This window comes from Xiphias gladius, chromosome 8, assembly GCF_016859285.1.
Source record: "Xiphias gladius isolate SHS-SW01 ecotype Sanya breed wild chromosome 8, ASM1685928v1, whole genome shotgun sequence".
Taxonomy (NCBI): Eukaryota; Metazoa; Chordata; class Actinopteri; order Istiophoriformes; family Xiphiidae; genus Xiphias; species Xiphias gladius.
Window position 1 is genome coordinate 23245685 of NC_053407.1, and position 27664 is coordinate 23273348.

Below are 27664 nucleotides of genomic sequence, written 5' to 3' on the forward strand. Positions count from 1 at the left end.
TGGTGTTTTTATAGCTTCGCCTTTACCTGGGTATTAGCAGCGTTGCAATCTGGGGGAAATGATCACGCGGTTTTACGGCAGGGACACAACAGTATGTTCAAAGTGTATTTGAATATGATAGGATGAAAACCATCAAATGCCATCAGAGCACAGCAGACAGGCAGACAGCAGAAATATTGTAGACGCCTATAGGAATATTATAGTCTTACCACAGAAAATAATAAGGTCATTGAGACTCATATGTGAGTACCACAAACATGCTTTATGTCTCTAAGGAAATATTATAGGAACACTTGCTACCAGAGAGCATAATACTGTATAGATCCCGAGACGATTCTGACAGTATTATAAGAATGTCATCGGAAATAAGGGGATTTTTGTCAATATCACGTTCTATGCTCGCTCTTACAGAGACATCCATACAGAAACATTGGGAGAAATCATTTCTGTCACGTTATGAAGACTTTTGTGTGTTAATATGACACCAAGCTGTTGATTCAGAAGGACACATCCTGCCAAAGAAATGTGCTGATTTTTTGCACATGGAGCTGTGATGATGGTGTGAGACTCACACAGCCAGCGTCTATGTTTGTTTATTTTTGGCTGGATGGTGGGGTGGGGTGGAGGGTGTGTGTGCGTGCGTGTGTGTGTGTGTGTGTGTGTACATGTGTGTGTGTGTGTGTGTGTGTGGGGGGGGGGGTGATGAATGAAACCTCCTGCACGTCCAACGGGGATCGGATCAGTGTCACCCTATTGTCCCGTTGTGGCAAAGTGGGCGGATAGCAGTGTCTCTCCCTGCCCAATGGCAGGCACGACTCTCATGAGAGTGGAGAGAGGCACTTTTCTGCCATGCAAAATCCCTAAAACCATCATCATTCCGGCTCGGGAACCCACAGTACTGTGTAACAGCCTCCGCCGCTGAGAGATGACAGAGCCAATCTCAGCGCACACACGGCCCTGGGAGCTTGGAGCTGCGTAGAGCCGCCACACCAAAGACGCGGAGACCCACAGCGCCTCGTTTTGATTTTGTGCGAAAGGGACGTAAAGCCTTGATTTAAGGGAGTTTTTTCATCCTGTCCGCGCCTTCTCAATCAGTCCGAACGTGGCCATTTGCTCAATGTCATCATGATCATCTTCTCGTCGCGCAGTGTACTGCTGTCAGTCTACTATCCACAGATCTTCCTGATCCTGACGAGTGGCAGCTACCTGTAAGTTTGAGCCAATTAACGGGTCCTTAATTAACTTCAAAGAGTGGCGCGCTCACCCGCATCAACACGAAGACGCGCGGCTTCGGTTTTGCTCCTTTGCAGCCTTTCCTTGCCGGACCACGGGCTACATTTCCTCCTCTCTAGTCATTAAACGCCGGTTCTGAGATGAATTTTCTTCAGTTTTCCGCGTCCACAGTTTGTAGATTTCAGTTTGAGTCGCCTGTGTTGTGCCACCAGACTAACGGCACGGGGAGCAGACGGAAACAGAAGTGCAGCCCAGACAGTACATTGAATTTAATTCCACAATGCGTTTCACTCACTTTGTAGTGTTGTACAAGCGTAAAATCTCATAGAGGTTACTCGTCAGTGGAAAACGTCGCCGGGGAAAACGATCCACGTGGGAATAAAGTCATTAGGTGAAGACCCCGAACGCGCTAATGTGCCGTCCGCAGGCGGATGAGTTTTTTTTTTTTTTTTTTTTCTACGTGTGTGTGTGAGTAAGCAGTGATGGTTTGTATTAAGCTATCGTGTTGCCAACATTTTGCAAGATCAGAAAAATAAAACGTCCTGGTAACTGCTAGATGGATTCGTTTTGGCCACAGAGTGGCAGAGATGTTCAAGACAATTGGATGCTGAGGTTCTGTCCTTCTTCCCCCGTGAGGAGAATTTCACACGATACGGGCAGTTTTTTTTTTACGCATGCGAGGACCGTTGACCTGCCGCAGCGTGTGCGCGGCCATCTCCGTGCACGACCGCGGCTCTGGTCAATTCGCGGCGTTTCGATGTTGTCGTTTGAGCCCACGTCTTGAAATATCTTCCTGCGACGTGCTCGTGATTGACACTCTAATGCGCCGCGGCTTTGAATCCAACGAGAATTACCCTTTCAGGAGAACACTGGCTTTCTTGAAGCTTCCAAAATAATTACCCACCCATGCCCCCCTAGCTCCTTCCTTTGCTGCCCGGGGACCCCAAACCTGATGCTGAAATAGATGTGGTTTCTGGTTTTCAGTTAAAAGTGGGCCACACTACTAAGTATAGTGATTGCGTGCACATTAAAGCTACATACTATTGTTTGTTTTGATTAGTCAAGTATGTTTTCTGTTGAGCATTAACCACAAAGTACCTTCCGAGCAGAGCATCTAATATGGATTCAGAATAAACAGTGCCCCTTCCTCAGAACTGCAGAACTAGTGTTTTGACATGTTGAACTGTAAAATTTGCAGAGCAGTGGGTGGCAAAAGAGCCGTCAGCAAAAGGATCTGGCTTTTGAGCCACTGCACACCTCACACTCCAGTACCAAGGAATTTCAAGCTTAATGGTCCAGTGGCAATAATCTGGCCATTTTCACTTTGTTTTGTTAATATCACACTGGCCTAACCGGTGTGCAACTGTGGATGTGGTAGTTTAAATTAGATGTAAATAGGATTTTGTTGTGAATTATAAACAGCTTCGGTGCGCTGCTCATCTTAAGCTCTTGTGTTTTCTAAATTAGCAGCAAAAGAAGGAAAATCATATTCAGCACTAAAATAACAGTAAAAAAAAAAAAAAAAGAAGAAGAAGAAGAGCATTTATTCACTTGACTTAGTTAAGCTGTTTCTCAGGCATTTTTGAGAGAGCATTCCTCGGTAGAAGATGCGTGCCTGGGAGCTTAATAGTGTGTCAGTTAGGTTCAAAGTGTTCCCTGTGATGGAGTAGGTGGCTGTGAGCACACTGTATGCCATGATGCAGACTATAGTTCCTCTGGAAGCCACACTGCACTGCCATTAAAAATCGGGCTCCCCTCGCCGTGGACACCGCTTCGGATCGCAGTTATTCCAAAGAAGTTAATTTGTCAGGTCAGGTCACACCACAGAGGTCCGTGCTTGTCTGAGATTTGGTGTTGGATGATTTTTTTTTTTTTTCATTCGCATCACACGTTTTGGATTTCATATACCATGCACAGAAAACCCGCCTTTTTTCAAAAATAATGTCATATTATTAAGGCTAAAAATTTGTGTCACCTCTAACGTGTTAAAGCCCTTGTTTACGGAACACGTAACACCTCTGAAGTTGAGGGGTTTGCCTGCAGTTGTAAGTATGTACTTGACAGTATGCGTTCAAGGCTCGATCATGGCAAAAAATCAAGCCCCCCCGTTGCTTAGCAGTTTCCACAGAAACTCAGCTCGTCTCTCTTCTGTATCAGTAGTTAATCACACACTGCACACTTTGCAGCACTCTTCTCATGATACATTTAATCACACCCCATGTCTTGTATAAACTTGATGTTTATTTACTGCTACCGCAGCACCGAAGCTCGCCCATTTTGTGACGTTTGCAAGTGCAGTTTGATTCTCTGTTGATGGTCCGTCCGATGGGAAACCCGTGTGGCTGTGGGCGAGCTGTCCCCGAGCCGCTGGCGTACACACAGAGTATACGCTAAGCAAACAGAATCGCATTTGTGCAGTTTGATGATGCAGGGATTTAAAAGCTTAGCTCTGGAATTCTCTGTTTGGTGTTGTCTGATGGTTTGGGTTGCCCGTGGTAGACTGCGATTCTGTGAATTAGCAGGTGAATGACATGAGAAAGAGTCAAGAGGGCAGGTTATTAGGAGTCCTGTTTTTCAGATTTGAAAATATCAGTGTGGTGTCGTATTAGTTTTTAAGCAGGGCACTGAAATATCTGTGATATAAATGACTCAAATGTATTTAATTTCCTTTGGATTTATATAAACAAACCAGTTCTATTCAGCCGTGACACTATGAATTTCTCCAGTTGTGCGTTACTTGTCTTAATGAGCCTGACCTTTTGCTTTGTACAGACAAGATGTCATCGTTGCCATGAACAACCGCATATACAGCAGAGGGTCACAGAGGGTCAGAGGAGTTCAAGCCTGTTTAATAGCAGGGAGAGCAAAGAGGGTTTGAAAGCAGCCGCAGGCTCGAGCGTTTACTGTGGATACCGAATGCACCTGATGAATTTCGTGTTTTTCTTAAAGAAGTTTTCATTTGTAGTTGTTTTATATTATAGACGTTACAGTTACAAGAAGTTACAAGTAACAGGATTTCCTTTTTTTCAAAATAGTGCTAACTTTTAGAGCACGGTTTGCAAAATATACCCAACAGAATTTTCCCTTTTATATACTGTAGTATCCTCCCCAGACTGCAGAGAGAAGACCAAGAGAATGTGTGCAGGCCTACATTTGGTAACAGATACGCATCCTGCTGCACTTGGGATTTATTTGAACTTATGTGTTTGAAATTGAGATTTGTGTTTTTCTGTCTTTGTGGAGAAACTTAAGCAACCAGCAGAAAGGGAATATGGTTGTCCGAGGAAGATTTCCAAATTAACGATCAAATCTTCGTTCTTAGGCGGGGTCTCCTACCAACATCACTGTGAACTAGAATCCACAGAAGTCAGGGTCTCTGTTTCTATTTCTCGGTGTCTCTCCCCTCACCCATTCTTCCTCTTCGCCCCTCTTACGCCGCCGTCGCTTTTTGCTGACACACAACTTCCCTGGGCTACATTTCCCCATTTGTGGTGAAGCCTTTGGAGGTCGACGTCATACTTCAAAGCCGGTGTACGCTTCTATGCTCATTTATGGCTCCCCGTCCCTGACATGTTTGAAAAGTATGTATCTACATGGTTTCAAGGGTTATAAACAGAGTTGTGGAGAAAGTCAGCACTTTGTTTAGCTATAATCTGTTTTGGCTTTCTCAGCGGTTACAAAACCATCTTTAACATATGTTTTGATATTATCACATCGAGCGATGAGATGTGATGAAGTCTCTCTGAGGAGGGCTGAGAAAGAACTGTGTCATTTACTATACAGCCCATTAATACTCTACGAATTAAGGCGACCAGTGTTGAAAACCTTACATATTTTCCATGCAAACCAGTCTTAGTATGTGGCTAAAGTAAACGCAGTCTCTCAAGAAATTTATGGGTTGCACTTCACACACTGAATAAGTTTCGAACACATAATAACACAAGTAATAAGGAATAATATTTTGTGTGGACATTTGGTTAAAAAGCGAACCCTGCATCTACGTCACAAGACACTGAGCAAGTGTACATACTGTATTTGCGTAAGAGTCGAGTCTGGCAACTTTTCATGCCACTATGTTACCTAACAATTAACACGAAAACCCCCACTCATTACTCGAAGTCCCACCGTCCAAAACTCTTTGAAATGGCCTTCTCAGTCGTCAAATAAGCATCTTGTTTTCTGACACTGGGCTGTTTAAGCAAGTTTCCCTGTGTATTTTTTTATGTTTAATGTTGGGTTAAGTTTTTCTTTTACCTCTAATCCATTAAATAGCTGTACTTTCATGCAGTGCACCTTTCACTTTAGTACAGAACGTGCATCAATCACCAGTTGAATTGAATCTTGTTCTGGAGAGTCTCACATAAGTGAGTCATTATGACCATCCTTTGGAAGTTCTAACTGAGTCTGTGTGTGTGTGTGTGTGTGTGTGTGTGTGTGTGTGTCTGTGTGTGCAACCGTGCATGCATGTATGTTTGTTGTAACGTGCGCATGTCTTTGTGTCTTTATTGATGGTTGTGTATGAATGCTCATGTGCATGTGCGGTGGTGTGCTTCTCTTACTTTTTGCAGGGCCCTGTCCTCGGTGGTGGCCCTGGGTGCCAACATCATCTGCAACAAGATTCCCGGGCTGGCACCTCGCCAGCGGGCCATCTGCCAGAGCCGCCCGGACGCCATCATTGTTGTGGGCGAGGGCGCCCAGATGGGCATCAATGAGTGTCAATACCAGTTCCGATATGGACGCTGGAACTGTTCGGCGCTGGGAGAAAGGACGGTCTTCGGTCAGGAGCTGCGAGTAGGTCAGTCTGGGTTCTATCTCAAAAAGGGAAAGGTCACAGTGTGAGCTTGTGTATGGGTTTGTGTACGTGTGCTCCTGTATGGCTGTCCTCGTCAGAAGCTTTTTGAGGTTTAGCTGTTGGAGTGATAATATTTTTTGCAAAGTGATGTCATTTCTGCCACTACTCATTTCTTTAATGAGCAAGTTTCATTTAGTGTTAAACCTTTTTTAATTAAAACTGGGATTGAATTTGGGTTTATGTGCATTCTTAGGTTAGTTTTGAGTTAATGCTTTGATTTCGGGTTAACTTCTCCTACTCTGGAGGACTCTCTCCAGGATTGATCATAACAAATGTACTGTATGTTATGTAGCGGATCTTTGTTTAACCCCCCACGTCATGGCCAGATTAACCTATTCCCCTATTTCTTGTGTGTCACTTAGGTGGTGATAATTTAATGAAACATGGCTTTATTTAGGAATTTTGAACCGTGTGAGCAAAAAACGATCTGAAATAGTTAAATCTGATCCTAAAATCAGACTTTCAAACAAGAACGGTCCACAAAAATAGGTAATAATACAGGACTCTGCCTGGATTTATATTATACTTTATTGGTCTGAATTCTCAAAAAAATTTGCAATCAATCCAAATACCAAATGCCAATCAACAGGCAGTGAACACAGAGTTTTGGGCTGTTTGGCACTTGGGCCCTGGGCCAGTTGCCCACTCTTCCCAGTTGTTCTGCTCTTAGAATGTTAAAATACCAAAATACCAAAAATGTGCTGTTGAACTAAAGGTACATGCATCGAAAATGATGCACAAGATGCCCATAGAAACGCCATCTTAGGTTTGAATACATCTTCAGTTTCAGCAATATACAGCTTCAGTGAAACAACCAACACCCGAATACACACCATATGAGACACTGTTTTACAGTATCGAATCATGTTTTTGAAACTTTGAAGCTGCTTACAGGGTCATTTAAGGGCAATATCGTGATTCATAAGGATAAGGGTAGGAATGTTTCGTATGTGATATGGTCATTGCTTGGGAGTAATTAATATTGTCAGTGATAGATCTTCACACGTTTGTGTTTGTGCAGTGCTCCCAGCGGATCATCAACAACTGAACACTGAAAACGTATTACAAAAAAAGCGATTGCAACTTGGAGGTTGGTGTGTGTACTTGATGCAAAGCGAGGATGGAGCACTCTTTTGCAGCTGGTGGTCACTGAGAGTCATTTGGTAATGATGAAGTTGACAATGATAATACCAGTGACTTTCCAACAGAAAAAGAAAAATAAGTTACATAATGCATGTTTTGAGCCATCCCATTGTCTCAGTTTGCAGAAACAGTACAACAAGAGTATCAAAAATGTGGTACCAGCCACCGACCCTCTGAACCCCATGAAATATGGCTGTTCACAAGCCAAACCCAAACTGCACACATCACACAGTCAAAACTCAAACCAGCAAGACACAGTCTCTTTGACTCTCTATTGTATAACCATTTGCGTTGGCATTGCTCAAGAGGACTTCATATACTGCTGATTCCAGCCCATCTTACTTGTCCTCATTTCAATTGACAATGTTGTATTTCTCCAGCGCTCTGGTTTCTGTTGATGTAGGTTCTGCAATGAGCCTGTTGGTTAGCAGCATGCCGACTATTCCTGGCTATGCCAAAGTTATGGAAAAGCTACCGAAAGGCACTGGAGCCCTAATGGGGAAAACGTATGGTTGAAAAATGATATCACAAATGAGGAGACAACTAATGGTGTTATTGCAGAGAACGCTTGTCGAACTAAAATAGATGGACACATCTGTTGTTAATCGGGCTAAATTGGTTGTGTCCTTGCCTGGCTGGTTCATGAGAGTGTGCACATACATGCAGAAAAAGGCCTAAAGCAGACAAAAATTTACATTTACGATGCTTTTGTTTGAGAGACTTGGCTTTTTGCAAACCTCTTTTGCATTGCTTTTGTTTTACAGGGACTTTTATATATTTCCTTTCATTTAGAAGATACTTTGTTGCCATTACGTTGTGGCTGGGCTGTGCATTTAATCCAGTGGCTCTGTTAACAATCACTCCTCTTAAGGAGTAGCTGAATTAGCTCCAGCTCCCTCTCCAAAAGCATTTTTCTTTGTTGTGAACGCGGCGCTTTCTTTTGTAATGGAGCTCATGTTGTTTTCCTCAACACTCAACATCCTCTTTTCTCCTCCTTTTGGTCTGTTCTTTTAAGGGCGTAGAGATTTAGGAATGATATTAAGCACCGGTTCATTGGAAGCATCTGTGTGTCTTCTCTACATTTTTTAGGATTGATCTTCGTATTTCCACGTATTTTACTGTTTACTTAAAGTACTTTGTAGTTCACACAGTCCTCGTTCTCTAATGTGGCTTAGTAACCATTGCCACTCATCTTTGTGTATTTGATGTACATGCAAAGCCAAATGTACTGTATGAGCTCAATCAGGTTGAGGCAATTCAACCCAGTGGGGGCGTTTCCACTTTTTGGTGAGTGATGCGACATCTACATCCCATTTAAAAAAATGGCGTCATTTGAATTTCATGCTCGCCTTTGCTCTTCTTGTTTGGTTTCCATAGTAGATCTGCACACATAAATGCTTCATGTGCCCACGCTGAGAACATCAACTGTTGGTGTCCAGTTCTGGTCAGAGAGTGATGACTACTGGGCCTGCCATGATTGTCCAATAATGATGGGACTTCGTGGCCTTCTCAATAAAATATCTGATGACGTCTTCTTTTAGACCAATGTGGAACTTGATTTCACTCAGGGTTCCCATGGCAGATTTACAAAGACTTTATTTAATTTTCTTTTTTTCTTATTTGATAATAACCACGGATCTGCGCCTTTCTTGTCATACTTGAATCACACATGCGGGTAATATACATTAAAAAGAAAGCTAAACTGCACAGATTAAAGTGAAATGTTTTATGCTTATACGATAAATCCAAAGATCAAATCTGGCAGCAGCACTTGAAGTTGCTCAAATACTTTACAGTTTTGGACCGCAAATTGTGACGTTTTATGGCTCTATCTATCTATGTCTTGTGGGGACCATATAATCTCATTCTGCATTGTAGCTCTGTTCTTGAAAGCAAAAACTGTAAGAAATTTAACATCTTCTTGAACGAGCAAATTTCTGGCACCAAGATTTTTCCCCTGTGACTTGGATGCGTCTCTTTCAAAATAATGGATTTATTCCTCCTCCTCATGGGGGAAAAAAGGAGAAAATGTTGCATCGTTTGTGCCTCTTGACAATGTTTGCATATTTGGTGGAACCCATGGCTGCACCGAGGCGCACACAGCAGCTCTTTGTACATGGGATTGGTAAACTGTCTAAACAGAGGCTTGTGCACTGGTTTTGTGATCGGGCTGTGGGTTCATGGTTTTAGAAAGTAACACTAGTCCTAAGGAGGTTCAAATTTTTTAGCAAATACAAAAAATGTAGTGCTAAAAGCATCAGTAACTGTAAAAAACAAAGTGAGCTCAAGTATATGTTTTACATTTTAATGAGTTCTATCTGTCAGTAAGATTGAAACAAGTACACACACCCATTCACACACAAATATCATTGTTTAATAAATGTGTTATTGATAAATTGTGGTAAAGATCAAGCCAGATGTTCAGAGATGAACAATAACTTCATTCACTGACTGGAAAATTAGTTGCAAAGAAAATAAAGTTGTATTGAACTGAATTGAAGTGAACTGAGAAATCCTCTCACCACTGGGTATTGCCTCATTTTGGACACATGAAATAGGACAAACCTTTTCTGAGCTTCCTTTCGGCTTGCACAGGTCTGTCAGTGTTTCCTCGTGAGTGAGTTATGGATTTGTTGTTAGAGATTGCACATTTAAAGTTTGGAAAATGGATGACCAATCTGGTGATTATATCTGCCAAACATTGTAGGACTTGACAGCATAGGGAGGGACACCACACAGACTCAGACAATCAAAGGTAATCACAAAGCTTCTGATCAATGGTGATAATGTGATTATTTTTGTCATGGCACAAAGGTTTCAATTTTTTATTTTTTGGCCGTTCTTCCTATAGATTATAATATTTTACTGATGTAAGGACTACATTAAGGATAGTATCAGAAGTCAGATTATTAAACTAATCACTAGTGTGATCATATTCACGATTAAATCGACTTATTTGGAATAGGAGAAGGTGAAAGCTCCTGAAATCCATTTTAATAATCCGCATTGCCAACCTGCAAGTGCACACAACCGTTATAATATACAGCAGGATATTTACACTGGACAGTGTGGTTAATAGTTTCAATACGCCGACTTCTCACTTTCAGATAACTGGTTTAGATAATCTAGTTTCCCAAGCGGACTTGCTTTTAAAGTTGAGTCTAGTGATATTGACTTGCCGAAATGTCTCAGCAGTTAAGTTAATCAGAATAAGAAATTCATAACCAATTATATCCCAAACTTTTTTTTAAATGTAATTATTGTTTAACAGTACTCAAACTGGATTGCATGTCCAGATGTTGTTTTGCTACCTTTCTGACTGCTGGTTGAAGTGTTTCTGACTGCATGTTTCCCTCTGGGTTTGTGCTCAGCACTGAAAAGAGACCTGTGGGTGTGAGAGATATGTTGCACTTAAGTCTTACAGACTTACTGCACTATTAAAGCCAGCCTGGTGTCAGTTGTGCCACCCATCATCACCATCTTCACTCACCAGAACAATGGTCAACAATGATCTGCAGTCAACCAGGCTCACGTAGCAAAGATTACTCCCCATATGCAGTCTGGTTATATGGAGCGTGGCAGCGCATGTGGCCATGCAACAGCGTATTTTTGTGTTAGTGTCACAGCAGGGTGTGTAGTGATTCAGTTTTGCCCCTTCGTGAATTCTGTGTGAAATAGAACAACGGTTACGTATTGTAATCTTAGTTTCAATATGTCTCTATGGAGTTGCTCTCAAACTTCACTGATCTCTCGCTGTGCTTACATGCACACATGAAACTGGTTATTGGGAGAGATCAGGATGAAGTCAACTGAGCTGAACTTTTTGTGGATGAATACTGCCCATTTATAGGGTTGAATGGGCTCATCCTGCAACAACTTATAGGCTTTTTATGTGCAGTTCCTTAAAAGATGACTGTATTAGTCGCTGTAACTGTCAAAGTTTAACGTTTCGGCAGTTATGGTGGATACGGGTGTGTGATTGGCGGTTACATCTTGAGGCAATGAGATCAAGCACTTCACTGCTCTAGGTGGGAATTGTATTAGGTGGGATATGACAGTGCTATTTCAGTTTATCATGGCCCCACTAGCTCATCATGGGAGCTACTGCAGATCTCACCTGCCAGTTCGACACTGTGGAAAAGTGGACGATTTAGCGTTTCTCTCACCCCTTTACTGTCAAGCTGCCATCAGCTTGTGAACAACATCCTCTGTTGTGATAGTTTCCAGTGTTTGTTTCTCATGAATGGAGATGTATCCATGTTTTCTCACCATGCCTTTATGTATTATGGAATTCTTTAGCATGGCATATGAAATCATGGAATACACCCCTTCAACAAAATGTTCCAATCCCTTCTCAGAATTTGCAGATTCCCACATAATCAAGTAGAGGGGAAAAGCTACTCTCGTTCTGCTCCCATTTAAGTTTTTGATTCAAATCCCCCAAATTATGAACACTAACCCTTTCCCCCTTCCTCTGTGATCCAGTCTTAGTTTTGTACTGGAGGGAGGAGATGTCGGCATTTTTTTCAAGAGCTAAAGATCAGCTGACCGCAAGTCTAATGCATTCTCTCTGTGCTGCCTGCTCTTGGAGGCAGTCTCTCTGTTCTGGAGCTGCTCCATGGTATTACATTTGCTTTCCAAGAGAGCACACATTAATAGTTGGGTTATTGAGCATTACAGAGCCCGAGATATCTTCATTCAGCAGAGGTGATTCAGTTTCAAAGGCAGGTCATTTGATATTTATTTCACTCTTCTACTGTAAACACAAAAGTGTATTCACTTCAGAAGATGGTCGGCACCACCTCTGTTGCCCGACACTCTGCTGAACACAAGACTTGAGGTTAGATGGATTGATGGAAAAATGAAAGCATCCCCATTCTTGTTGCAGTTCTACCCCTCAACAGTTTCTCTGTTTTGCACAGAGCATTGGCACCCTTATTATGCTCTAACTGACAAATTGGAGAACAACACCATAAACTCGCAGTGACATTTGAAACTCGCAATTTAAGTGCATCTCTGTTTCCTCTGCAAAAGCAGATTTAGCAGTCTTCCCCTTGTGCCCTGCTATGGTGTTGGCATGAGTTGGTACCTTCAGTCTGTAAAAATGTGGAATGAATTATCCTGTGCTAAAAGAAGCGGGTGTTATTGAGTGGCTTGTTGCAGTCTATTAAGAAGTAATAATAAAATTAGAGACAGATCCATCAGTGAGTCGGGGGGGGGGTTCAGGATAAGAATGGCAAACGTGGTCAATCCTCCAATCATAATCCTTGGCCTGGTTTTTGGATGAATCATTGTATTTTAAGTATTCCTGTCAAGACTGATCCCATGGCTGTTATTTGTTGATGCAGTTTTATTATGCATATTCGAGTGCGTTCACCCACGCATGAAGTGCATTAAAAACCCCATGTGGTTTCTGTTACACATCTCACATAATAGGTGACGTGTTTTGGATCCAGCGAGTGATCTTTGCCCTATACCCCAACTTTAACACACATATTATATGAACACTTATTTTCCCGTTGCGTTTATTCTACTTCTCAACCGTGGTAGATTCAGTTTTTGGAAATGAATTCCACTATCACAACATATTTATACTTTTTACTCCTTTATTAACATGTTTTGACTTAAAAAAGCCTCATCTTGTGTAACATCACACATCCCTTTGGCTAACCACCTATAATAGAGATGCCCCTCACTTAAAAGATCTGCTTATGAACACCTTATAGCGCTTTTCAAATTGCAGTGCACTTGATGTTAGCGATTGGAGCTTGAAAATGGACACCTTTCAACGGCTACTCTCAGCATCAAAGGCCAACACTGGCCCCTTTGTCATAAAATGGCCTGCTCTGGTTACTCTCTGTTTGACTTTCCAACCAGTTTGTCACCATCCTGATTCATGCTTTTCATCTGAAAGAGGTTTCTTGTTGTGCCGGCAGTAAAATATTACAATCATGCTGCCTCTGGCTCCTTGAACAAGAATGGATGCAACACTTGAGCAGGTGAGCTGTTTGCTGCAGAGGGAATACTGTTGTGTTTTTCATAGCAGTGCCAAAAACTATGTTTGAGTTTATCTGCTGTTTAAAGAAGGCTTTAAACAGCAGATTGGCCTCGGTAGAATTGCAGGCAGGACTTTATTTATTAATGTTGCTTTGAAACCAAAGGGCTTTTAAGGAAAGATGCAAGGAAAGGTCTGTTTTCCTCAGTGACCTACATCATACCTCTCTCCCATTTGCTTTCTCTTCAGTTTAATCTCTTTTGCTGTCTCTCACTCTCCTTTACCTCAGATAGGCACTAAGTTGCTGCCTGAAGCTAAATGACTAGAAAGTCACGACTAGAAATTCTTAGGATGAGAACAAGGAAACGGCTCAAGAAAAATGTCTATATATGTTACCAAAAAGCAAATTGGAGTATGGCAAAATGCGGGCGCTTGGGCTGAAAGGAGGTTAGAGAATAGAAGGTGTTTTCATGTCTTTATTTTCCCATCCTCCTTTACAGTATCCCCTCCCAGCCAGTCCCTCCCTCGTCCCTCTTTCACCCATCTCCCCCTCAGAAGCTCACACTGTGGTGAAGGCTGTAGACGATCCACCTGCCAGGACTGCTGGGCTGCAGGGTCCAAACGAGTCAGATAAAGGATGTTTAAGTCAGCAGGTTCACTGAAAACCACTTGTGTGGAAAGACTCCTGGACAGGCGCATACTTGATCGGGAGCTGGAGATGCAAGACTCTTCCGAGCAGAGCTCCCTCTCAGAGGAGGGGAAAGGTCACTACAGGCAGATAGAGTCAGACATAGCTCAGTGCTGAGGTTGGTTTTTGTACTCCAAGATTAAGCAGTGGAGGAGGAAAAGTGAGTGCAAAGAGAATGTGGTTGATAAAGGTTTTTGGCTTATTGTTTTACATTCCATACCCCTTTTTAAAACTGAATTGATTGAAGATTTAAAGTCTTTCTTTCCTTGGCTGCAGCATGTCAGAGACAATAGATGCACTGAATTTTGGTTTTCATGTCTTAACTATATTGAAAAAGGACAAAAAATGTCTACAGTGTATTCTTTCAGCACATGGTTTTAAGTCAAACACAATCAAAACTTGCGGCTTTGCGTCTTATCTGAGATGTAAATTGGTGCCGATCAGAAATTTGGTGACATCCCAGATCACCTTAATTTATATCATAACAGAAGCCAGTGGTATTATAGACTGTAGTGAAAAAAAAATATGAGTCACATTACTCACAAATATTCCATACATAGAATCAGGTGGAATTAAAAAGTTACAATAGTGATTAGTGTTTATGAACCCATTTTGTTCACTGTTTTTTGCTTGAGGTCGCTATTAATTATCTCCCACATTTCAAACATTTCCCTCTCATGCACTGCATTACAAGACCCTAGTTTGAGTACGGCAGAGTACTTACAGATTATGAATGCACTGGCGGAGATCCTTCCCCTTCTCGGAATCAGTTGATGGTCATTTGTGGTGAAATCATATCCCCGCAGAATGCAAGCACAACATCACAGTCCAACCTAAGGCTAATAATGAACGGACAAGAAAATCTATTCAAATGACCATGTGGTTCCATTCTTGCTTTGTTTCCTCATTTTGACAAAGTAGAGGGAAATGCAAGTTGAAATATTAATTTCGCCCAGCTGAACTCCCTTTAAATCATGTAGTGATGCAGTCTTAAAAATGGACATTCAAGTTAAATATCGGCTACAAGATAAACATTCTTTCCTTGAAAGTAAATAAGTCAGTGTAACTGTAGCCACCTACATTGTCAACCCAATCATTATTCAAAATTTAAAAAAGAAACAGTGACAGATTTCTTTGCTTCTTATATTTTAAAGGCTATCGTCATGAGGGAGTGAGGCTTCACAGTTAATTTCTTCATTGAAAAAACTACAACGTTACCCTGTTTGACATATGAGCTTAGTCAGTTGGCAACGAGTGTTTTACCCAGGTCTAGCTTAATAAAGACAGTGAAAAACTCATTCTTCAAAACTGGGGGGTTTTTCAAGAGCACACAAGTGGATACTTTGACAGTGGTGAACTCTCCCAAAATACCATGAATCATCTCACTGCTGCCAAGGTTTTTCCCCTTTGTGGGATTTGTTTCTTTGTCGGTTGTGCACACTTCAGGCAAATTGTGGTTATCAACTCATTCACCTATTTCTGTTATCCAATAGAGATGAATATATTTGTCGTTATGACAAAGGGACGCTTAATTGTGGCTGGTGTCACAAATAGATAAAATATCTCTGATGCATCATTGTTCCAAGCTACCGGCAAATCTGCAGATTCATTCCCAGGCAGCCAAGTACTTAATACCATGTGGATAACAGTGTGGAAATGACGCGTGCATTGTGTTATGGTGGAACGGTGGTGGATAAAAGGACTATTTTTCAGCCCATCATCATGTGGGCTGCCGTAATCCTCTCTGCCCTCCTCCAGAAAAAACAGAGCAGTCGTGTATGTGTGTGTGTACGTGTCAGTGTGTAGGATCTTTCCCCTAACTTTATCAGATAGGGGAGTCTGATGCTTTGTTGTTCTACAGTGTGTGGGCTGTGGTCATCAGGGCTCGGTGAAGGTCATCTCGTACTTTTTTTTCTTCCAATATTTCGCCTCACATCCCCTGGCCACAACATATCTAGGGTGGGGCCTCTCGTCCTACGCACCCAAACAGTGCTATCATCGCCAGGCCCCTTTCCTTGTTCATTCATCAGCTCTGTCTCTGTCTCAGACTGTGTGGGTGTGTCGGGAGCTGGGGTCCCTCTCCTTTCCCTAGCCCCTCTCTCCCTCTCTCTCTCTCCTGCCCACCCACTGTCTGTCTGCTGACGAGGCCCAGGGTCGTTTTGGGCCCTGACCCGCGGGCCCCTGTGTCTGTGTGTCATTCGCCCCTCCCCTCCACACAGTGATGTGTTATCGGTGGGATCTGCGTCTGTCTGTGTCTGCCAGTGCCGCTAGACGCTGGAGGAAACAGGATGCGAGAGGATCAACTGTAATCTCACAGCGCGCTTTGTTCCACACAATCCCAGGCCGCTCACTGTATTCTCTACACGCAGGGCCGCCACTGGACATTTACATGTGCCAACAATCACACAGCTACTGGCCCACGTAGGTGAGAGCGCAGTGAGACGGAGAGTTAGTGGGTTTGAGGTAAAGAGACACTGATAGGAGGGAGAGGATGTTAAGAGACCTGGAGCTTTATTTGAGGATTTGATGAATATCTACGAATATGGAAATGTTAGGTCTGGAGGTTTCTTTTGTAATAAGAAAGGAAACATGTCATCAGTGGCATATTTGACTCGCTGATTATAGTGATGATGATAATGATATCTTCAATGATATGATGTGGGATTGATATATATCTCAGTAAATATGTTTCCATTGAAGATGAAACAAAGTCAAATGGGATTGAAATTGAGGAAAATCCTCAACACTGTCCTCACATGAACTTGATGATTACCGTGTACAGCAGATCCAGGCCTACATTTCCAGATCTGAGCAGGTGAGGTCCTGATTCGGTCTCATTATTAGGATGACAGGGTGGGAAGAAGGATTTGTGCTTGTCTTAGCAAGTCTCGGTATTCAGTCAAAAAGCTTTATCTCCACCTCAGGGAGATCAGGGAAGAAAAAGGATGCTTTTGAGATGTTTTCTGCCAGCCCAATTTTCTATGCCTGGGAGGCAGCTTACTTAGATTCTCAGCATTTAATACCGGCAACGTTAAATACCCTCATAATTATTTTAGCTTTACTGCTCAAAGCCCTCCTTATTATATGAATCGAACTCGAGACCCTACAGCGAGTGGCTATACCAAAGCGTGTCACTTCTCCAGCTCTATGATGTGAGTACACTGAGAATGTGGAGCCTAGCTCTGGTAAAACAATATTATTTTATTGTACAGGAACATGGCTGTGCTAATTCCTCGAGCTGCAAACCTCACGGACCACAACTTTGTCTATAATTTGCTCCGAGCATATGTTCATAGCAACGGTACATAAAGCGGAACGGAAAACAGTAGTAGAGAGCACATTAGTCAGTTCAGTGATTGGTATACAAAGCTAGGGATTTTCCTCCAGCTTTCTTCCCCTACCATGGGGCCCTGGAGACACAGTTCCAGCGCCGAGACGGCTTTGGTCAGAGCTTTTTTTCAGTATTTCCGGTGTCATAATGTTAGTATTATATATGTACAGTGTAGAAAATAACTCTTTTAATGGAGTGTATGTAAAGGTATACTTATGATCAGTGTTGAAAATGTATATCAGATTTCTATTTGACTCACTCCTCTGCAGAGGTTTTTGGTGGTATGTTTTGGTCATATTTTGAATTTTTCTTACTGTATAAAGTTTTGTTTTTGCTTTTTTAAATGAAGAGTGGGGACTTTCTTAGCTTAAGTGTTTTCATTTTATTTGGATGGTAGAAGTGCAGCGAGGCAGAAAGAATAAGGGGAAAAATAGAAAAACTTCCAGCAGGATTTAGTTTAAAGTCAGTGGACTTCAAGCAGTGATCTTAACTTCTTTGGATATCTCCCTTTCCATTTAAAGATGTAGTTGGCCGGTAATTGAATCGAAGTGGCAGGTGAGTTTTGCGGACTTTGAACTGCCAACTGAATGTCCTCTGGATGAAAAAAATGTTTCTTGCCCATCTGATGATCTACTGTCAGTCAACATCACCACAAGTGCAAAGACTCCTGGCCACCAGCAGGTGACACTTTCCCCTTTGTCACTGTGGTACCATTTGTCCATGACAGGATGTCCTTGTGCTTAATGGATACGAAGCTCTAAAACTCCAGTGTATCGTTGTGTTGTTGAAATGTAATTTCTTATGTAATCCAGTCCCCCTGTGTCCCTGGGGTGTGAGTGCATGTCCGGGATGACGGGGCCTTTAAAAAGCTTTCCCCTTCACTGCCCCACCATCAGGCTTGGCTTGTGTGGAGAGGCCATTCAACTGCACTGCTGGGCTCTGCCGGTCTGTGTGTGTTTGTGCATGCGTGTGTGTTCCTGTTGCTTGGTAGACCCCGACCGGTATTCCAGCCTAAACTACTTCTCTCCAGCCCTTTTCATCCGCTGAATGGCGTCTCCTATCCTCGTACTCTATCCATTCCTCCTCACCTTTGCAGTAATTAAGTTGTATCTATGCTGCAGTGCCCTACGTCTACATGCTTCACTGCAGCTCGCTTAGGCTGCAGACCTTCTTATGTGCTTGTGCAACCTCCATTGGCAGAATCAAAATCAAGTTTTGCGGCCAAGTATGCTGACAGTGATAAAGAGAAATTGCACTCTGGTTGTCAGTAGCTTTCTTTGTGCCAGAAACTAAACATTAACATACAGCTAACAAGATTTTTAAAAAGTTAAACAAGCACAACATATACATAAGCCATTCTTTAAAAGTGAGTTTAGACATGATAGTAACCAAGGAATGCAAAATACTATTCAGAAAGTAAGGTAAAAGATATCATAAAATAAGATATAATAAGATTGTTGTGCATTTGGTGTCTCACAAGCTAGAAAACAGATTCCTTCAGTTTAGATTTCGACCCTTTATCTCATGATGGGGTAGGCACATACCAAAATCGACCTTGGGTTCGTTTTTAGACATTCGCCTCCACAGCCAGTCTCTTGTCCAAGTTTCTTCAGTGTATCTTTTCCCATTCCAACCATGGCCTGTGAGCGGTGAAGAAAACGAGGCCTGTTGAGGTCAGTGGTAGTGTTACTACATCAGCTAGCTTATACTATACCAGCACTGCCCGTATAGTGTCGTCAGTTGTAAATCTCCTGTGCTGTGTCATGTGAAATTTGTCTAGCGGTGTGCCTTCCTCCAGCTCTAAACACAGATTGCCATTTTAGTGGCGAGCCACTACATCCAGAGACTTCTTTTTGTGTCCCAGTTTTGGCAGATGGTCAAAAGACACGACAGGCATTGCAGCAGGGGCCAGTGTCCAAAGTGGTGTGGTCAGTTAATGTGAAGGCCAAGGCATACTGAGTCAGTATCCTTCACTACATCTCTGGTTTTAGTCCCTGACACAGGGATATAACAGGATATTTTAGGCTTGTTTATGAACTCCAGTACCTGTTCTGGGCGAAGCAAGACTGATCTTCTTCTTCCCTACTTTCTTGGATAGTGTAGCAGACACTTGCCACTAAACTCCATTAGACATCTGGTTTAATATTCCCTCATTCTTCTCTCCTGGATGTTTCCAAGTTCATTGAGGTTTTTCTGGTCACTCCAATTTTCCACTGGCAGCTTGCGAGGCTATCCCAGGGTGGTTCCTCCTGGAGGGCTGTCAGGACTCTGGGGCCAGCTTCTTCAGGGCTTTCTGCTGCTGTTATGGGTGCTTTTTCTCCTCCACATTTTATCAACCACACGTCTGTTAAGCAAAGCAGGGGCTTTCTCTCTTTCCTGAGGGCACAGGAGCACGACGATTATCCACACACAGCATCCACAAGAAAACAGTTTGTTGTTAAAATAGGGAGTTTCCTGGTTGTTGCTATATTAATGTATTTTGTTTTGTTCAGTACATTATCAGAACCTTTGGATCTTTGATTTCTGTTCCTTTTGGGCAACAGTATTAATACATTCTGTAATGGTCATGTTTTTTACATAAATTAAAACCTGAACATGTTTTGCTACAGTTCAAACATAACTCTGCATTTATTTAGAGTGAATTACTTTGATATTTATATTTTTGATTTAAGAATAAACACAAATAATATATAATTTTATCTGAATTGAATGCCCTAAATGGATATTTATAGTGGACAATGTATTTTAAGTTCTAAAAATCTGATTCCGTTGTCTTCTTTGGTTTGTTGCACAAAGAAAAAAGAGGGTCTTGATCACCACAGTTCCATGGCTTGTGTAATTGGCTTTCATTATGGCCAGGCAGAGCCCTGGCAGTGCCAGACCCATCAGGGGGTGACATCCAGTACAAGCTCCATCATCATCATTTTCCCCATGAGCAGCACAACTCAATGGACCCAGAAATGGGCATGCATCTATGGCTCAGGGAACCACCCTTTCTCTGGAAACTGCCTTTATCCTGTTTTAAACATTACTGTGATGCTCTGTTTGTGCGTCTGTGTGCAAATGTGTTTTTAACAGTGTATGTGTGTGAGGGTGGAGGGTAGTGTGCGTGTGTTGTGTATTTTTATTATGTGGCCAGTGACTGAGTATTTTGCGTGCATGGGTATGAGTATGAATGCACTTACGCCACAGTTGTGTGTCTGCATTTGTGCATGTGTGTGAGGTGGGGGCAGCAGAATGTTACCACAAGCTGGTGGGGCACAGCTCTGCTGCTAACCAGAGAAGCAAGTGGTTGTGAGTCAGTCCCAACCGAGCAAACCTGTGGCCTTGGTATTAGCTCCACAGCACCAGTGCCAGGATAGGAAATTAACAGTGGCTTTGGGTGAAAACATCTTTGAGAGTTCAGGAAATGCCCCCGAGACTAGAATAAGAGGTGTCCCTCTGAAGAAGGAAGAGGAAATGAACTGGAAAACAGCTGCAAATGACCGCATATGAGAAGTGTATTTAGAAGCACTTAATGCAAATTACTTCTTATATAATGAAAAAAAGCTCCATAAAATTAGTACACATAGGCAATATATACCCCACCAGATATGTGCTTTTCACTGCCCTGCTTTTTGCAGAGCAGTCATGGCTAGGCTAGGCTCCAGCTAGCACTAGCAGCTTTGGCTCCATCTGACTGTAATGTCTGCTTCCATTAAATAGGGTCAAATAAGCAACGATTTTACACCTAGTAAGTTTCAAAATGGGTTAAGAGTTTATTTGGTCAGGCAAAATACCACAGGCCATACTGTATTTTCTCTTATATCTGAAGCATTTTTTGTGTTTTGTTTCCATATAATTTCCACTTTATTGTTGTACTTTGCTGCTGCAGATGTAAACATCTCCTCTGTTGGCTCAATTTAAGATGTTATTTCTATGTTTGGTGGATATGACTTTGGGTATGTCTGCAATAGCTGACAGTGTATTTATTGTAGGTACTGAATGTTTACATTATATAATACGTCATTCATTTGGTGTTTCAAAGATTCAAATCTGTTGTGGCTCCCTTTTGCACTAAGAAGGTTTGGTACATTTGTTTTACCTCTATTCCTATGAAAACATCTGACATGTTTGATCATGTTACAGGCAGAATGCAGTCCAATACAATGCCTGATTTAACTGTTTAATGTTCACCAGAACCCAACAATATTCATCAAAAATGATTAGAGTTATTCTTACTAGATGTTACTTTACTTATATATAAATAAACAAGTCTGAGGAATCTCTGACCACAGCTAATTTGATATATCCTTTGCTCTTCACACATTAGTCTTCTGCAGTGTGTAGTGACAGAACGTCCAGAACACTGGAGTTGCTGGTTAGATCTGAAGTGATACTGTGCAGTAAAGTTTGCTGCCAAACTGATCTGACAAGCTTTGTAGCTATTTCTCTGAAAAGTAGTGAAGAAATTATACTGTATGTCACCAAGGAGCTTTTGGTTCTCTGAAGTGCAGAAAATTTTTACCTAGAGAGATTCCAATAATTGCATCTGAGTACATTACACAACATACATCAAAAGACTTACAAAACATTCCTCTCCAAATGCTGTAAGGCCCCCCTGAAACACTTTGCGGTTAGCCTTGTTTCTGCTGCTCGGCCCCTTCCAGATTATTGCCAGTTGAAAGGAGACTAAGGTTGTAATAACCCACAGTCTGTTTTAGACCATGAGAGGCCTTTTAAGCCAGATCCCTCTGTAGCCATTAGGAGAGCAGTAGAGGACTCTGAGGTATTTAAGAAGAGAAAGGAATGGTATGGCATCGTTATTGTTATCAACCTTTTGGCTAAATGTGTAACATAATCCTTTTCATCTTAAATCCATCACTGATATTCCAAAGTACTTATATGTGATAATATGATTCCATGATATACATTTGCCAGTTTCGGCTTTGCAGCTTTTCTCCATTTTAAATGACTGCAAATTGAAGAGGCTGAACTAAACAAGCTACAGTATTTGAAGGCATGACATTGGGCTCTGGGAAATTTGAATATACACATTTCACTATTTTATACATTAAATGATTAATCAGTTAATTGAAGACATAATCACCATATTATATAACCATTAGTTGCAGTGCAATATTTGATTCCACAGGACTTAATTATAGCAACTTTCTTTATTTAAAGGTGCTGTATGTAAGTTTTTGCTATCGCCATATAGACAACGTTAGCATTAACAGCTGTTTACTTACCAGTCTACGTTACGAGTTCAGCATCAAACTTCATTCCCTTATGCGCTATTTCTTCATCCTCCCATGTTGGACTGAGGACAGACGCTACAGTGACTCACTAACGCAAAGTGGTATTGCGAGACAGGACGGCCGGGGCTAGCTGGTTAGCACGCTAACTTCATTAGAAGAGAAGAAATGATAGAAATAGAAGCAAAATAAGAGTTAAATTTTCGGTTGCTTTCCACCACTGGACACAGCTCTTGGCGAGTAAAGGAATGAAGTTTGATGCTGAACGTTTCTTCCAGACCAGTGAAAAAAACGCTGTTAATGCTATTGCTGGCTATGTAGCGACAGCAAAAACTTACATATAGCACGTTAAACGTTTATTAGTAAGTTTAATATATTGTTGCTGTTGCTGCTGTGAAATCTTGTCTCCTCACAAGAAATATACTTTTTCAGACCCTTGAAACTGTTATTTTTGCTTGATGACAATGCTTTCTGCATTTCCTCCTGTGGCATAAGACCATGCAGCCAGAGAATCTTCTCAACTCCTAGAAAATAACGTAATCCTTCAATTTGAGTGGTCACATGTTCAAATGACAGCACAGACATAACATTAAATGGATTTACAAGATTTTCACAAAGAAATACCCAAGTATAACACACATCACAGGCAAAATACCTCCTGTTGAGGTTTAGCTGCTGATCTTATCTTGTGCAGTCTTGGTGCCACCTGGCACTGGCTCCCCAGAGTGTCGGTGCACAGTGTGAGTGAGGCAGTGAGACCTGCAGACCCCAGCTGTTTGCAGTGTGGGCAGCATTACAAGGTGCTTCTGTAGAGGAATTCAGCACTTTGGACAGCACCTAGACCAGCTCTCCCCACACTGGAATTTCAACACTGCACTCTCGCAGACTGGGCCCAAGGACTTTGCGGTCGGAAATGTGACCACATTTCTACCAAGGTGCAGGAGGGAAGCTGTTAGCTGTTGGTAGATTATCAAGACAATGGAGTGGATTTTGGATTTCTGTACTGTTTATTAGCTCCACATGGTCTATTAGATGATGTGACTGGAATATTAATGTTTAAGGTTCATAAAACGAAAGTAGGATAGATAACAATAACTGTTGTCTGAACTGTTAGACAACATATTTACTCTGGTCTTAATACCTTATGCCAGGTGCTAAACATTTGTTTGAGGTCAATATGTATGCTGGGTTTTGTATTTTGTTGTGTAATAAGGACAATTGCTTCATCATGTCAGTTACCAGTCTTCTACAATATGGTCATGTAGTATCTCATCTGATCCCAGTATTCCTAAAACAGATCTCTTTTCCCTTTCAGGCAGTCGGGAAGCAGCGTTCACCTATGCCATCACAGCGGCTGGGGTGGCCCACGCTATTACAGCAGCGTGCAGCCAGGGCAACCTGAGCCAGTGTGGCTGCGACCGGGATAAGCAGGGGTATAACAATCAGGAGGAAGGCTGGAAGTGGGGAGGCTGCTCGGCTGACATCAAGTATGGCATTGAGTTCTCACGCCGCTTCGTGGATGCCCGTGAGATTAAAAAGACCCCACGTCGCCTGATGAACTTGCATAACAATGAGGCAGGCCGAAAGGTAAAGAGGTTTTTTTGGAATCTCAGATGTTTTCCCACAAGTATGTGATCCAGAAAGAGCAATAGCAAAACATTTGAATTAATGGATTATAAAATTAAGCAGCTTCTTCCGTCATAGGAAATAAATACCTGATTTAAAGGATGATTCTGATTTATTACAACTCGGATAAAATGTATGTAGTTTTGGCCATCATTCTTTTCAGTGATATAAGTAATAAGTAATAATTTGCAGTGATGGATTATTACCAGCATTTTGAGTGTGCTCACTTTTGTTTTCATCCCCAAATATTCTGGTTTAGATGGTTTTAATCTGGCTAAACTGCTTAAATTTGTTTTCAACTTGGTAGAATGTTTTACTGCTCATGGTTCTTGCCTCCACATTTTTAGCAATGTCCCTCTGCTCCCAGATCTCAGCAATTACATCAGTGAGTACAATTTTATCGTAAGCGGTAGAAATGATGGAGAACGAGGGAACTCAGACTTAAGTTGTAATAAAACGGAATAATCCTTTGAGTGAGTTGAAAATAGATGCCGTTAAATAATCTTCCTCTAAAGACACATAACATTTTATGACTCAATACCAAAACAAATGTGTATGTGTGCATACATGGGTGCATAGATGTGTGTGTTAATATGTTCCAGTGCAGAACAGCAAACAGTCACAGATAAAATGCTAAAAGTCATACAGTCATGTGAAAGAAAACTGACTAATCAAGTTGATGATTGATTGATCACCCAGTTAGCCTTTCAGCAGCTTGTTTTTCTTCAGCCAGTTATTGGCTATTCTTCCCAATCTGAGAGAGAGGCTTTTATTTCTGAGAGAGTTTGTTGGCAAAGTTCATTATGGACATGTTTGTTTGCTATTAGTTTTCCCAGAACAGTCAGGGAGGAAAGGAAAAAGAGGGGGAAAGAGTGTGAGAGGTAAATAAAAGAGGAGAGATGATGTTATGTTCACAAATGGATCTAATTAATAACTTTATCATGTATGCTGGGAACATGGAGCCTGGCCAGTGGTTGCCAGATGGACAGCCACCCCTGCTTTCCAGCTCTTTTCATAGAAATATGAAGTGTAAAGTCAGGAACAGGATATTATTGCAGTTCTCTGCACAATACAAAAACATGTCACTGTCATTTCACTGCGTCTATTCAGGGTGTGAAAGCAAGCCGACAATGCCGGTGTTAACACAGCAGACTGATAGGGTCTGCACTGCATGCCAGTCAGTGTTGGAGTTGGCACTGTTGCTGTTCTCGCTCTGGGAATCAGAAACTCAAACTCTAAGAGGAGGTGCAAAAGTCAGATTACCTCTTTTCTGTGACAGAAGGAAAGTGGAAATCTTTTTTAGACTGGAAGAGATTGTTAAGGATACAGAGGTCTGAGCCTTCTGTGGGCATACACTTAGTTTGTTTGGCCCTATTAGCACTTAGTCACTTGGGCGGATTGGATAGCTGCTGGATATCAAAAGAGCTAAGTTGTAATACATCCAAGAAGAATTTGAGATGGATTGAAATGCAATTGTTTAAGCCACCTCAGGTGATAAAACTTTATTCTCGCTCATAGCCCATCAATGCAATTCATCCATGCGTTTGTTTTAGTTTATGGACAGCTGTTAGGCAGCTTGCCATTACTGCTAACTGTTAATTGTTGTTACTAAGTTGCTACAGGTGCATTACGACCACCCTCTGGACTTAAGTGCAGACCCTGATTTGCATGCAGCGCAGGAAAGCCAAGACTGATTGCCATCAGATTTCTCATCTGGCTATTGGAGATGCATATATCTGGCTAGTTCTAAATCAAAGTTGCATGTGGATTTTATTTGGATACAAAACACTTGAAAAGCCAAGTGTAAATCGGGCCTTTATTGGTAATTTAATCACAATGCACTGCTGTTTTTATGTACAAAAAAGATGATCTTCCCCTTCTCTGGCAGGCCCTTTTTGATTGATCTTATTTGTTTTCTTTCTCCATGGCAGGTGAGATCCTTAATTTTGTGGCAGCATGTGCCATAAAATCCTCTGCAAAAATGTCTTTGCACCAATAAATTCAAGACAAATGAGCTGTAAAAATGATCCTGATTCTGATGAAGTAGGCGATAGTGCCCCAATGGGATCCAGCTGGGATTTTCTTTTCTAATCACTGATAAGAAGCATCATTGAAACAGAAAACTAAAATTACAATAGGTTCCGTGACTAAACCGAATGTAAAAGAACACCCAGTGAATCACCCTTTCTTTCATCTTGCATTGGGTGTGTGTGTGTTTGACAAGTGATCTTTAGATGGGAATCTGGTCATACTGGACTAATTAGAAACAGATCAGAGGTATTGATGGACACAGTTTAAGTAAATGTTTCCATGCAGCTGTCGGACTCCTTATGCCAGATATTTCTTGTGGTTTGTGCACTATACATTTTTGGAAATCCTTATTCTGAATCAACATCCAAAGCAAGATTGACAGCTGACCCCGGCTTTTATGAAGTTGGGGTAGCTCATGTTTTTTCAATCAAACGTCCTCATATTGGGAAACTGTGATCACATGACAGACAGAGATACTGAACAACTCTTGTGTACATTTCGTAAGTGTCTGATAGAAATGATGACTTGTGCTGCTGGCGAAGCGAGGTGCCAGGAAAAAGCTGCACTGGAAAAATGCCCTGCACAACTAAACTTACATCTTATACAACAAAGACACATCACATCGTTCAAGCAACTCGGGGTTTCCTAATTGGGTTATAGAAGTCATGTCAGGACTATTACAAATGTGTTAATATGGCCCATTCGAACTCCACCCCCTCTTTCCTCTGTTCCTTTGCCTTTGAGAACAGTTCAGCAGATAATGAAGAGCGTACAGTTTTTATTTTGAGGTTTTTTAGTTTCTTAGGCCCACGGGGCAAAGGATTGACACTTAAATACTGATGACAGCGTGCAATATTTCCCATATGCCCCAAGATTAACAGCAAAGAGAAAACATTCTGCCCTGTGTACCATATGTTGGAGATAACCTCAAAGAGAAGTCTGAGTAAGGGAATAACCTAAAAGAATTGTACTTGTATTGCATTTAAGATGACTCTTTGACTAAAAGCATCTGAATGTATAGCTGTTATATTCAAATGATATTCAAATCCCCTTTGATGCATGTGGCATCATTGCTCTCTTCTGTTTATCACAATATTGTTTGAGCACTCAAATAACACTCAAGTCTCTTGTCCAGCTGTAAACAATTAATTGAGTTTGTCTTTGTTTTGTACTGCATGTGCAAAACATTTAATGTGACAATAATTTGGCTTTAAATTATCAAGATGATTGATAGCTGCATGAGATCCATGTTTATTTTTCTCTGTTATTGATGTGGTTTATGGAAGGTAGACTAAATTACAGGATGGGATATTACCAGTAAGTACAATTTTCCCTTCTTTGGAACATGAAACAGCACGTCAACCATGACTCAAATTTTCAGATATGTTCGGATTTGTCTACTTCACAAAGGTCTGTTACTCTACACTCAAATCAGATTGGCAATGTCTGACTACAAACTGAAGTGTCCGAGGCATAAATGCAGAAGACTTATTAGCTTAAATGCCCCAGTGCCATCAGAGGTTTTACA

General features: G+C 41.6%; 1 protein-coding gene across 2 annotated transcripts in view; it reads left to right on the forward strand.

Moving 5' to 3' along the window:
* Positions 1-27664, forward strand: part of wnt7bb (wingless-type MMTV integration site family, member 7Bb) — a 31749-nt gene that overhangs the window by 1578 nt on the left and 2507 nt on the right. The window contains exons 1-3 of one of the 2 annotated variants that reach the window (XM_040133063.1): positions 1126-1208; positions 5802-6028; positions 23795-24066. In XM_040133063.1, coding sequence (XP_039988997.1) covers positions 1126-1208; positions 5802-6028; positions 23795-24066 — 582 coding nt within the window. Of the gene's footprint in view, positions 1-1125; positions 1209-5801; positions 6029-23794; positions 24067-27664 lie in introns of those variants that run through there. The other variant, XM_040133062.1, reaches the window with a different exon arrangement.